General features: G+C 35.3%; 1 protein-coding gene across 4 annotated transcripts in view; it reads right to left on the reverse strand.

Moving 5' to 3' along the window:
* Positions 1–2,196: 2,196 nt before the first annotated feature.
* Positions 2,197–14,699, reverse strand: part of LOC107571172 (AMP deaminase 2-like) — a 28,205-nt gene continuing 15,702 nt past the window's right edge. For 3 of the 4 annotated variants that reach the window (XM_016257460.1, XM_016257458.1, XM_016257461.1), the window contains 10 exons: positions 14,059–14,190; positions 12,296–12,358; positions 10,640–10,771; positions 9,152–9,315; positions 8,943–9,069; positions 6,984–7,147; positions 6,784–6,904; positions 4,660–4,833; positions 4,471–4,581; positions 2,197–2,431 (listed from right to left, as the gene is read on the reverse strand). In XM_016257460.1, coding sequence (XP_016112946.1) covers positions 2,216–2,431; positions 4,471–4,581; positions 4,660–4,833; positions 6,784–6,904; positions 6,984–7,147; positions 8,943–9,069; positions 9,152–9,315; positions 10,640–10,771; positions 12,296–12,358; positions 14,059–14,190 — 1,404 coding nt within the window. In that variant the 3' untranslated portion in view covers positions 2,197–2,215. Of the gene's footprint in view, positions 2,432–4,470; positions 4,582–4,659; positions 4,834–6,783; positions 6,905–6,983; positions 7,148–8,942; positions 9,070–9,151; positions 9,316–10,639; positions 10,772–12,295; positions 12,359–14,046; positions 14,191–14,699 lie in introns of all 4 variants that reach the window. The other variant, XM_016257459.1, reaches the window with a different exon arrangement.

The raw sequence follows: 14,699 nt of genomic DNA on the forward strand, positions 1-14,699 counted from the left end.
AAACTTGGGCTAATAGGTGCTTGTCTATTCCTTTTACACTGCTTCCTCGAGAAAGTTTTTCATTCTCACGTGTTTTAAGTCTTGTCAGTTTAAACATTAAAGTAATGTTAAGCCATTTAAGACATCTCAATGCGGAACTCACGCACTGTGATAGAGTGTTTCTATGCGCACCGCTCACACACCTGAAGTGCACAAACAGATAGCCTTCTCAGACAGCAGGTGAACACCAATGGCTGTCTTGACAAGTATCCTTGTAAGCACAGTCGGTTGTTTTAAGTGAATAAACAGTAAAGAAAATATCAAATGTACATCAGCATAACGGATCCGTGCACTTCTTATGTAAACAATGTTAATCAGAAAGAGCAAAAGAAAAATTGTTCGCTGCTTTAATAACTTTAATGGATATTTGGGGGGGGGGGTTGTTGGATGTTGTGGGGGGCGCGCGAGTGAAATTAGACCAACTTAGAGGGGCGCATGTCCTAAAAGGTTGAAAACCCCATGGTCTAGAACGACCTATGCAACATTAATTTTGCCTGAAAACATTTTCTTGAATTAAAAAAATTATAATAATTAACTCCCATTTCATTTCTATTGTTTTTCAATAATTAGTAAATACGGGTGTTTTTGAGGGTTTTCCAGGACTTGAATTTTAAAAAGTCAAATACGAACCCTGTGTTTTGTTAATTCAGTCCCAAAAAGTGTGTGAGATTATGAAAAGGCTAAATATGTTTTACAAAAGTGTTTTGACAGAAATGTAACTTAATAGATCATTTTACAGAAAGTATTTATGACACGAATGGTACTCCATACATACACGGGTCAAAAATTACCCAAACCTTTTAAATGTTTATATCTTTTTTAAAAATAATTGGAAAAAAAAAAAAATATATATATATAATACTAATAAATGGCGTTTATTTTAAGGCTGTTAAAACGTTTGCAAAGTTTCATTCCGTTACTGTAAACCATGCATTCTTTTTTTTTTATGTGTATCTTTCTGGGTCAAAATGACCCTGCAGCTGGTTTTGACGATCTGGATTTGTATACAATCACCGTTTTTTGATACAGAGATGCACAAAAACCCAGATGAGATTAAACACATGCTTTATTAAAATCAACAAAACACTCATTCTCATACATTTCGTACAATTATTCATGATCGTTTGCTTTCTAGCGTGTTGTGCGTCATGCTTTGCTCTGGATTAATGTGCTAGTTTCTATAAATGATGCTTTTTTTGAGTCACGTTTGGTGTGATTTATTAGTTTAGTGTCATAATACTGTGTGGCGATTAACAGTCAGTTTAACGTTCAACTCAATCTACCGAGCACATGCAGGATCGGAAAATGCAACAAACTCAAAACTAACATCAATGTCGAGCGTATAATATATGTTACGTAAACTGCTTTGCAAACATCACAGAAACCGAAGGTTCGGTGAGTTCAGGAGGTTTAGGATTAGAAAAAAGAGGTTTTGGCTTAACTGCGCCTCCTGCAGGACTGGAGGACATTCACTTCTGAACAGTTCAGCCATCAGAGAAAATAAATCCTTCAAAATGACGAGAAAATATAACGGATAATAGAAGAAGAGACTAAAAGATGTGTTCACAGTGAGTTATAATCACAAATTAAACCTTCAAACAGTAGCTAAAGCAAAATGCATATGGGGGGAGGGGGTGCTACTATTCATATAATAGTATGTATAATAATTCTAATTCTAATAGTTTGTGAAAAGCATTAGCTATTATATATTGTTTTTAACATAATGTTGAAAGCAAATTATAATATTATACTTGAATAATATAGACTGTCGTGGGATCATGGCTTGTCTTGAGCGTGCTGATTGGACAGGCGGTGTGTGGGCGGGGTCAGATCTCATCTCGAGCATGCTGATTGGACAGGCAGGGTGTAAGAGGGTCAAGGCTAGTCTCGAGCGTGTTGATTGGACAGGCGGGGTGTGGGTGGGTTCAGATCGCTACTTGAGCGTTTTGATTGGACAGGCAGGGTGTGGGCAGGGTCAGATCGCATCTCGAGCGTGTTGATTGGACAGGCGGGGTGTGGGCAGGATCAGATCGCATCTCGAGCGTGTTGATTGGACAGGCGGGGTCAGATCGCATCTCGAGCGTGTTGATTGGACAGGCTGGATGTAACGGGGTCAAGGCTAGTCTCGAGCATGTTGATTGGACAGGCGGGGTGTGGGCGGGGTCAGGGCTCGTCTCTAGCGTGTTGGTTGGCTGGATGTGAATGATAGCCCGTCCTCCTCCTCGATTCTGTCCAGCTCCTGCGTTCGTATGGCCTGCGTGATCAGGTGCAGCTCTTCACACAGAGTCTCGTATCGATACCCCACACGGATATCTGGGACGTTTGTGCGCCGAATGTCGTTACTGATGGGACCCTCTTTAGTGTAATCAGGACCCAGCCAATGACTCTTACTCTGAAACGAGGAGAAAAGAGAGTCATGCGTCATTTCAAAGCAGCTTTATAGGAAAATTTTAGATGAATAATTATTGAGTGAATTATTATGCATGTTTTTAATATATTGATGTGTATAATATAAATATTACTGTAATATAATAATTATAATGTATAGTAATAATAATAATAATATGATGCCATTGTTATACATGGTATAAATCAATATGTACATGTTTAACATTAATAATAGAATGTATAAAACATAAAATATTTGTAATTGTAAATATAACGTATGGTAATATAATTGTAATTATATATTTGATTAACAAATATACACTATCATTAATATTAATAGCATGTATAATTATACTATTTAATAGGGATGTGAGATCCGATGCGTCTCGCTAGATATCCGTCTGGTCTTGCAAGAACGTGACGATATCCTCGCAGCTTATTCCTGAATGACAACGATTCAGCTATGTCTATTACAACTGTTTCACATCGCGAGTACGTTTTGTCGCTGCCCATGTTAATGAATCATTCATGCTGCTGCTGATCCAGAAAGAGCAACTCAAACAGTCTTTTAACCACACATCATTATTTCTGTGTTACAGACATTTAAATAACAGAAGTACTGGGATAAAAGTTTATAGTTTGGGTATAAACTCTTATTCTCTACAGTCAAATTGTGAAACTTGTGTATTAAATAAATTCAATGCACACAGACTGAAGTAGTTTAAGTCTTTGGTTCTTTTAATTGAGATGATTTTGGCTCACATTTAACAAAAACCCACCAATTCAGTTTTTATAGAGAAAAACCCTGGAATGTTTTCCTCAAAAACCTTAATTTCTTTTCGACTGAAGAAAGAAAGACATGAACATCTTGGATGACATGGGGGTGAGGAAATTTTAATTCAGAAGTGAACTAATCCTTTAACACTCGTATGTATTGTAACGCTTATACTCTTCCTCCAGGAGGTGGTGACAACTGCCCGTTTAAAAAAGTATTTGTCATTGAATTATTCATTCAGGAGATTCCAACTGTGAAACATGTCTTTATGAATTGAGACACTGACTCCATTGAATTTTTTATTTTTTATTTTGTTCAAATTAATATATTTAAAAAAAAAAAGACTTAAGCAATGAACATTTTGTCAGAACCACTAGTAAATTACGTTATTTTGTTTAGTTTTCTAATCTTTTTTTCTTCAGAATCGTGAGAGAATCGTGTTATATATATATAAATTTTTTGCATTTTGTGTTTTTCTGCTGAATAAAATACTATTTCCCTATATATTTCATCATTGAGGATTTCTTTTAAAACGTCTAAAAAAAACCTTGTCTCGTTCTCGTGAACCGTCTCATGTCTCGTCTCGTGGGATAAGCGTCTCGTCACACCCCTACTATTTAATAATAATATAGATTAATAATTATTGAATTACTGTATTAAATTTAGTTTTTAATATATTTATATGAATGTGCATAATAATAGTAATATAATTCTGTTGTATTTAATATATACAATTATATTTCAGTTTAGTTTTATATTTAATTAAATTTAAGTTACCAAATTAAATTGAATCCTTTAATTAAGTTGATATTAATTTATTTTATGTATATACATTTACATAACATGTTATATTTTATATCTGTCATTTCTATTGTAGTGAATGTTACAGTGTCATTTTATTTATTTGGAATTTTTCCCACACATTTGTGTCCACTTTATTTTATTTTACTTTATTTTAAATTACTTTTTAGTTTAGTTTAAAAATTAGAGGAAAGGATTTAAAAAGGTAATTTTATAAAATTTTCCACACCAATTTCAAGCCGTTTTTAGGATTAGATTTTAACTAGAAAAAAATATGATTATATACATTTTAACAAAACATGCATGGAAAATATTGAATTATTGACGATTAAACATTTCAAAGTTAATTTAGTTTTGATAATGTCAGTAGTTTCTACATTATACTGCTGTTTCATTTTGTGTGTGTGTGTGTGTGTGTGTGAGAGAGAGTGTGTGTGTGTGTGTGAGTGAGTGTGTGTGTGTGTTACCTTGTGTGAGAAGCCGCTCATTAACACACTGTTTCTAGCGAGTTCACACATGTCACATGAGCTCAGTTTCCACACCTGAGCGGCGATGCTGTACTCCTCCATCAGAGGCTCCTGAAACACACACACGTTTACATATACACACACGACACGAGTCCTCAGACAGGAGCGCCTCGGGCCGCCGCCGCTCACCTTAGTGAAGTGGAACTGCAGCGGGTCGTCGGTGGACAGCGACACCATCAGGCCGCGGGACAGATACTCAGGCAGAGGGTTGCGATGGTAACTCAGAAACAGACTGTTGTTGCTGAGCGGAGACATGGCGATGCCCACCTGAGCCAGATAATACAGATACTGCAGGACCGGAGCCTACGACACACACACAGGTACACGATCACTGCTCATCTGACCTCCACTTCCCGCTCACGCATTCAGCTCTGGGTGTTTATCCAGTGTAGTAAACGAGAACCTGTCCAAAATACTGAAAACCAATGATTCCTGAATGACGGACTCTTACAAAGTGCATCAAACACACAGTGACAGATTGAACTGGTTCTTTTTAGTGAAGCAAAAACAAACTACATTAGTTGCACTGTATGTTTTTTGTTTTTTTTGACTGACTAGTGAAATCTGATTTCTAAACAAATTACTCTTTTGAACTGAACTGTTTTATTGAATCAAAATAAGGTCATGTGAACCTACACTGGTTGTGCTGTGTGTTGATTCACTTAAAAAGGACTGATTCATAAAGTTCATTTGTTAAGGAGTCAGACTATATTGGTTGCTCTGTATTAGCTAAAAACAAATAGTTACTGTTCTTTTAAAAGTACTGGAATCAAATGAGGCAACCAGGGTAGTATGATTCATTTGAACTGAATCTTTAAATGAATCAACACTTCTAGTGAAATCCGTTACCCAATAACTTTCCTGAGCTGTATCTTTTTACTGAATCAAAAGCCACATATCACAACAACTGAAACTAGCTGAGAAAACAAAATACTGAACGAGTCATTTGTTTATAGGAGTCATTTATTCAGGCATCGGGACTACATTGGTTGCTCTGTATGTGTTTGATTCACTAAAAAGAAACAAGTGTAGTACGATTCCTGAACAAATGACTCTTATGAACCGGTACTTTTTAGTAAATCAAATCCACACAGCGTCCACATCCAAAAACTTCACAGTCAGTCCAGTGCAGGGTAAGGAATCGAACTTCATTACACTTTTTGAGTCAATAAAAAGAGCCAGGTCATAAGACTTGTTTGTTCAGGAATCAGACTACACTGGTGGTGCTGTACAGTTTTGAGTCAATAAAAAGGACCGGTTCATTCAGAGGTGTTTGTCTTGAAATTAACTGGACTGGAATGGTTGCACTGCATTTGTTTGATTCGCTAAAAAGAGCCGACTCATAAGAGCCCTTCTTTCAGGAAATGGCTGGATTACACTGGCTGTGCTGCATGTGTTTGATTCAGATTACAACTGCTTAATTATGTGTGCTCATTAGGGTTGAAAACAAATTCTTAAAAACCGAATGACGCAACCAGGGTAGTCTGATTACTGAACAAATGACTCCGATGAACTGAATCTTTTTAGTAAATCAGAGCTACATAGTGCAACTAGTGAAATATGACCACCGAATGCACGACTTTTAACAACTGAACCTTTTTAGTGAATCATAACCATGTAGTGCAACTAGAACGACTCTTAAAAGCAGAGAAAAAAAGATACTGTAACCGATTTCCCAAACAAGTAACTTATGAATCGATATCGGTTGATAAGAATTGTTAATTCAGGAATCAGACTACATAGGTTACTCTGTATGTGTTTGATTCACTCAAAAAAACCTTTATAGTCCAATTCTTGAAAAAAAAAAAAAAAAAAAAACTCTTTTAAAGCGGTTCATTTTAGTGAATCAAAGACATACAGCCCAACCAGTTATAGTCTGATTCCTGAACAATTGACTCTTTTGAACCGATTCATTTTAGTGAATTAAATCCACATAGCGTGACCAATGTAATCCAATTCCAGGACTAAAGATTCTTATGAACCAGTTCGTTTTAGTGAATCAAAGACACATAGTATAGTGTGGCTAGTGTAATCCGATTCCCAGATGAATGGTTCTTATGAATCAAACACAAACACAGTCACATTCCTAAACTGGTGACTCTTTTGAACTGGTGCTTTAAGTGAACCAGTTCATTTTACTGAATCACACAAGCACTGCACAACCGGTAGTCTTGATTTCTGAACGAATGACTCTTTTGAAGCGGTTCTTTAGTGAATCGGTTTCTTTTGATTCCCTCCCTAGCGTCCACGTACCTTCCTGAGCAGTAGTCCGTGGGAGATGTTTTCTGACAGCATGAATCCAGACACCAGGTGATGGATAGGCCCCGCCTCCCCGCAGTGAGGTCGCAGTACGAAGGTGTTGAAGCCCCGCCTCCTGCTCACAGAGACGGACAGGTGATTCAGGTGATTCTTTATAAAGCGATTCGATCACATGATGTGGCGTGTGTGAGTACCTGCGCAGGTGGTTGAGGACGGTCATGTTGACGTACATGTAGTACAGGTAGTAGGAGTACGGCGGGTTGTCGTCGTCACACCAGCGCGCCGGAGACGGACTGTCCAGGTTGAAGACGTGATGCTCCGGTTTGGACTCGTCGTCCACGCTGTCGAATCCCACCACCTACACATTAAAATGAACGATTTGTGGCTTACAGTTAGTTTTTCTCCTCCACTCAAACAAACTAGAGGCACCGATGACATCATCGTGCACTCCATAGACTTCTGTCCAATCAGACGCTCTCTAAAATGACAGTGACTGCTTCCTGTTTCAACAGGAAATGTCCTTGTTAAGTGTTTTTATATAGTCTCTAATGTGCACGATAAACTATTCTAGGGGTGCTCCGATCAGGATTTTTGAGGCCGATCGCAGAAAGCAGTATCTGCCGATAACGATCTTTTTAAAGCCTACTTTTTATCATTTATAACTATTTATAGTGATACTCCAATCAGGATTTTTAGACATTTATTCAGGGCCTGAATTTCATTTTTGAAAATGGGGGAATTCCCCTCTTAGGTGACTCTTGTGAGAGGAGCAGCTTTCACACAGGAGTCCGCTACTGGTCCGTGTTTACCACAAACAAAACATTTATCCATTATTTTGATTTCAAATCCAAAATGCTTTTTCAGCATTGCAATTCTTTTTTTTTTTTTACACAGTACAGTAATATAATCTTTCACAGACATGTTTAACCACAATAAATATAAGCAACACATTCAATGCTTTTTACTTTTGCATTTAATTCTAGATTTATATATTAAGTTGCTCAAGCAAGTGGCAACACATTTAAACTACTTTTCTTACGTTATCACAAACTTACCATTGTCAGAAACAGTCAGCTCTACCGCCTCTCCTTTTGCATTGAAATCGTAATTACAAGCAATCCTGCGGTTCATAAAGAACTTTGTTTTTCTTCCTCCACGAGTGCCATCTATTATTGCCTTGTTTATCTAAAAGTGCTCTTTCCCTTTAAACCTAGCCAAGAAGCCATATGTGTTGACTGTGAAACACCGTAGACTTTAATAATATGCATTTATGGTGTAATTACTACATTTTCGTGTCAATCCATGTTCATATTTACTGCAAACAATGCGCTGTTACTTTAATTCAGCGCTTGCAGCTAGAGGTCTGCGCGGGACTGTTTCTTTAAGCAAGGGATCTATTCCGCAGTCACCCGCTACCGCTATATTCACTCTTTGTGAATAATTTTCTTCCGGACCCGATTGTTCCCGCTAAATTTAGATCTCGTTTCCAGAATCTCACATTTAAATTTCCGCTACTGAAAGAAAGAGAGATAGGCTGACAAATAAACTAGAGGTCTGCGCGGGACTGTTTCTTTAAGCAAGGGATCTATTCCGCAGTCACCCGCTACCGCTATATTCACTCTTTGTGAATAATTTTCTTCCGGACCCGATTGTTCCCGCTAAATTTAGATCTCGTTTCCAGAATCTCACATTTAAATTTCGAATTTAAAATTTTGAAAGAAAGAGAGAGACTGACAAATAAATGTGTATTCTGCACAAAATTGTATGTTATTTTATTTGTCTTGTCAAGAGTCTTGAATTTATTGACTTTGACTTGAATTTATATGAATTATCTTAAGACACAAAACATGTTTATATGTAAATAATACTAAAATGACATTGCTTGGCAACTAGCTGAAATATTTATGTATTTTATTTTATTTGAAGTAACGAAAATGTATTTTATGGTTGTAGTTTTAATGATAAAGTCTGACTAGGGTTGCAAAAGGGATGGAAAATGTCCGGAAACTTTCCAAAAATCCCTGGAATATTCCAAAAAATCCTAGAAAGTTTCCAAAATTTACTGGAAATTTTCCACCTTTTTGCAACCCTAGGTCTGACTGTGTCGAGAGTGTGTGTGTGCGCACGTGTGTGTGTGTGTGTGTGTGACTCACATGCTGCAGTAACAGGTGCAGCTGCGGGTGGCTGCTGGGATTGATGGTGACCTCGAACAGCGGCAGGAAGATGTTCTCCAGCATCTGCTGGAAGTTACTCAGCTGCTGCTTAGTGCGGTAAACGTCACTGCGGACAAACACACAACACACTGTCTCAAACTCACTGTGTGTGTGTGTGTTTGTGTGTGTGTGTGTGTGTCTCTCCTCACAAGAGTCGTGGGATCTGGACGAGCCAGCGGACGTTGTCAGAGTAGACTGAGTGAGAGACGGCCCACAGCGCCAGTTTGTCCCACTCATCCATGGATCGGCCGTAAATGGACAGACGCAGCTCAGCGTTCTGATACTTGCTCTCCTCCAGGTCTGACATCACTTCCTGCGCACACAGGAAACGCACCGCAGCACATTCAGCACTGAATATACACCATCATCTGGGCTCGTTTTGTATTTAGTGACAAAATAATGCATACAATAATGAGATTTAAATGTGTGCTTCAATGAAGACATTATTAAACATCTTTTTTTAGTTCGTATTTTGTGTATTTTTAAACTACACTTTGAAATATAAATATAATATTTTATTAATTGTAATTTTCTTTAAATATATTAAGTCCTTTTCAACACATGATTTTATATTAATAATACTAATCAAATAAAAAATGTGCATGATTAATAAAACATTTGTTTTTGCATATTGTTTCCTTTTCTTAAACTACATTTTGAAAGCAAAATATATTCAAATGAGTTTATATATTCTAATGTATTTTATCAGTTTTATTTTTATTTAACTTTACTAATTAATTTTTAAATATAGATTTAGGAAAGTAAGCAAAAATGTATCTTAAAAGGTTTTGTTAAAAAACTGATAATGCACTGAATTATTTTTTAAAAGTTTAAACACACGCATTTTTAAATGTGCATATAGAAATACATATGACATTGTTTTACAATATATAATTATTAGTGCTGTCAAACAATTAATCGCATCCAAAATAAAAGTTTTTGTTTACATAATATATGTGTGTGTTCTGAGTATATTTATTATGTATATATAAATGCACACACATACAGTATATATTTAGAAAATATTTACGTGTATACATTTATATATTCATATTCTTTTATTTTATATTATATATAAATATATTTAATATATAAACAACTTATTTTTCTTAAATATATACATGCATGTGTTTGTGTGTGCATATATATATATATATACACACATATATATATATATATATATACATAATAAATATACACAGAACACACTCATATATTATGTAAACAAAAACTTTTATTTTGGATGCGATTAATCATTTGACAGCACTAATAATTATATATAATGTATTTAATACAGTAAACTTTTTATTTTTCCAATTGTTTCTATATTATTACTTTTTATTCCTAATTATATTCTAATATTCTGTATGTAAATATTCCAATACTGTACATTCACATTATTAATACTATCTTTTAATACAAATATTAAATAAATGCTAGTATTCTAATACCGTACATTATTTATGTTATTTATAATTATATATATAATATAGTTATAAATATTTTAATTGAGATATTTATTAGCATTATTTGACAATGATTAATTATTGATCGTTTTATATAATACATGCATAGTCCAGTAGTTGTAAATATGACAATAGCTGCTCTGATTTCTGATGAATTATTGTGGTCTGTACCTTGACGATGTGTCCGAAGTACTTCCCGTGGATGTGGTTGTCGGTCTTGATGAAGATCTCTCTGAGGATGGACTCTCCGATGGGGTTGTATTTTGAGTTGAATTTGTCGAAGCGGTGGAAGGTGTTCCTGTCCTGCGGAGGGAGCGGAAGACGTCACGTGACTCGCTGTGGCATGTTAGCGTTTTAGCGCGTTAGCATGCGCGAGCGAGTCTTAAGCCCAATTTATACTTCTGCGTCGAACCTACGCCGTAGCCTATAGAGGCACACCCCACACCGTAGACTATAGACGCACACCCCACGCCGTAGACTATAGACGCACACCCCACGCCGTAGCCTATAGACGCACACCCCACGCCGTAGCCTATAGATGCACACCCCACGCCGTAGCCTATAGAGGCACACCCCACGCCGTAGCCTATAGACGCACACCCCACGCCGTAGCCTGACGTGCACCTCTCCAAAAATGCTGTGATTGGTCTGCTAGAACCCCTCCCTCCGCATGTATTTGAGTTTTGTGTGCAATTTAATATATTTTAATGTTACACCTTCTTATATAAAATAAAACAAAGCAAAGAATATCTGTCTTATTTATTATACCGTATTGGCCTGAATATAAGATGACCCCCCTTTTTTCAGATGTACCTTTTGGAAAAAGGCTTTTTAAAAAACAAATCTTGTTTTTTCTCAGTAAAACACATTTTGTCTTCAATTATTTTCATATTGCATATTTTTCCTATTTTAATTTTTGTTTTGAAAATATGGTAAAAAACTGGTAAAATGTACCAGCAATCACATTTTAAAAAAATATACACTTTTTGATATACCATAAAAAAACAAAAAAAAAGCACAGGTAGCCCATCTGAATTAGGACATTTAGGCTATCCATCTAATAGTAGCCTACCAAAATCTTATTAACAGTAGAAGTTAAATCTTACTGTAGTCTTCAAATCTGGGTACTGTCTTACGTTTTAAAATCACAAAGAGAGTTTGGTGCCATCAGGCTAACGTGACAGTCACAACTCATGCGGCTGTAAGCTTTTCTGCTTCTTTTGATTTTACTCGCGATCTTTACAACACGCATGACGTATTTCACGCCACACTCGTTGTATGCGTATTTGGTGCCACCTATTGTTGTGGGTGTATTATTGACATGTCAAAGTCTAGACCCTGAATATAAGACGACCGCGTTTTTTCAGATGTATTTCCAAGAAAAAAACATTGTCTTATATTCGGGTCAATACGGTACTACATAGCATTATACATCAGTAGTTGTCCGTGACGAACAATGTTGATCTGCCGTGGTACAAGTGCTTCTGGAGATTGAAAGTATGCCATCTTCTCCTGTTCCGTTGTGGTCTCCTTTTTGTAGTTTTAAATAATGATTTAATGATTTGATATTTATTTGCCGCCGTCACGGCTATAATGCTTCTCCGACGAGCCGCTTCTCCTTCGGCTTTTGCCGTGGTACTGCGGGTTACACCAGCAACATGCCTGTGGACACTGCAGACTAGTGGTTTGCATGTGTACTGCACGTCGACGCGGACAACACGCAGAAGTATAAATGAAAACTGATGCATAGCCTACGGCGTAATATATACAGCGTAGGTCCGGCGCGGAAGTATAAATCAGCTGTGTTAGTGTGTGCGAGACTCTCACCGCGTGCATGTCCAGCGTGTCCACGCTCAGGTCGTACGCCGTCAGGTTCATGTTCTCGAACACCTCCATCATCGTCTGGCCGCGGCCGCCCTGCATGCGCACGATCTCGTCCGGGTACTTCTTCATGGAGCTCTTGATGAAGCGCAGCAGGTGCTTCTGGTTCATGCAGGACGAGGCGTGGATGTGCGTGTCCACCTGACGGACAGTTCACCACAGTTCACACGCTCATTCATTCTGCTGCCGTTTCACTAACAAACTAAACTATGAAACGCAAATCGGTTTCACGTTTACACTTACATTTTGACCACAATTTATTCCGAGCGAGATCTAGTTGTTGCGCTTGTTTTGTTGTTTTGCATTCTCTTTGGTGCATCATTTTGAATTTAGGAATGGGTTTTTTTCTAGCACTTTCTAATCGCTGTTTGGATGTTTGGATGTTGTAGTTGTAATTTCAACTGAATTTGCTTAATCAATAATCATAAAATCACAAATAATCAAAATAATCATAAAATAAAATCAGTTGAGAAGTTGAAAATGCATTAATTTAAATATTGTGTATTTATTAATATTTGTAATATTATATATAATATTATAAATATAAATGTTTTTCTATAATTATATTTAGTTTTTTATAACATTTTCTAAAAAATCATATTTATTATACAGTAAAGCAATTTTCAATTTGATGATAATTTCAAATAGAAGTAATTTAATTTGATAGTTATCTATATATTTCAATATTCTAATGCTATACATTATATTTATATAATAATTAGTGCTGTCAAACGATTGGTGGCATCCAAAATAAAAGTTTTTGTTTGCATAATATCTGTGTACTGTGTATATTTATTATATATACAGTATATATATATATATATATATAATATATAGGCTCACATAGTATATATTTTGAAAATATTTACATGTCTAAATTTATATTCATACAATTTATATTATAAATACATATATTTAATATATAAACATAACATTTTTCTGAAATATATACATGCATGTGTGAGTATTTATATATACACATATTAATATACACAGTACACACATATATTATGTAAACAAAAACTTATTTTGGATGCGATTAATCACGATTAATCGGTTGACAGCACTAATAATAATGTAATGTATAATTATGATGTTTTATATGATATTTATATATTATTGTTCTATATTTTCTGCATAATTTATTCTTTTACAGTTAATTATACTATTATTATATTTATTTTTATCATACAGTAAAAGTATTTAAATTTGTAATATTATTTTTACATGGTTAATAATTGTTATTTTATTAGTCTATTTATTTCAGTACTCTAACACTCTACATTAATATTCAAATGTTATATTTTAAAAAATTCTAAAACTGTATATTTATTACTATTATTTTTTAACATACTGGTACAAAATGTATAACCTGAATGCACTGTAAGTCGCTTTGGATAAAAGCGTCTGCTAAATGCATAAATTATTATTACAATTATTATAAATTAGTATTATATACATTACACATTTATTACATTTGTGATTATATCATTTATTAAAAAATATTCAATTCATCTACTTTCATGTTGATGATTATTTCTATACTAGCAAATTTTATTCTATTCTATTTTTAAAAATATTTGTATATTCTAATACTCTACACTGATATTCTACTTTCATTCAGCATATTTACGTATGTACATAATGATATATTTTTGATGATCAGATTGCAGATTCTTTAATCTCTTCATACATATGTTCTCGAACACCTCCATCATCGTCTGGCCGCGGCCGCCCTGCATGCGCACGATCTCGTCCGGGTACTTCTTCATGGAGCTCTTGATGAAGCGCAGCAGGTGCTTCTGGTTCATGCAGGACGAGGCGTGGATGTGCGTGTCCACCTGACGGACAGTTCACCACAGTTCACACGCTCATTCATTCTGCTGCCGTTTCACTAACAAACTAAACTATGAAACGCAAATCGGTTTCACGTTTACACTTACATTTTGACCACAATTTATTCCGAGCGAGATCTAGTTGTTGCGCTTGTTTTGCATGTTGTTTTTCTCTTTGGTGCATCATTTTGAATTTAGGAATGGGTTTTTTTCTAGCACTTTCTAATCGCTGTTTGGATGTTTTTTGTTTGTAGTTGTAATTTCAACTGAATTTGCTTAATCAATAATCATAAAATCACAAATAATCAAAATAATCATAAAATAAAATCAGTTGAGAAGTTGAAAATGCATTAATTTAAATATTGTGTATTTATTAATATTTGTAATATTATATATAATATTATAAATATAAATGTTTTTCTATAATTATATTTAGTTTTTTATAACATTTTCTAAAAAATCATATTTATTATACAGTAAAGCAATTTTCAATTTGATGATAATTTCAAATAGAA

This window comes from Sinocyclocheilus grahami, unplaced genomic scaffold (genome assembly GCF_001515645.1).
Source record: "Sinocyclocheilus grahami isolate Dianchi unplaced genomic scaffold, SAMN03320097.WGS_v1.1 scaffold1556.1, whole genome shotgun sequence".
Classification (NCBI taxonomy): Eukaryota; Metazoa; Chordata; class Actinopteri; order Cypriniformes; family Cyprinidae; genus Sinocyclocheilus; species Sinocyclocheilus grahami.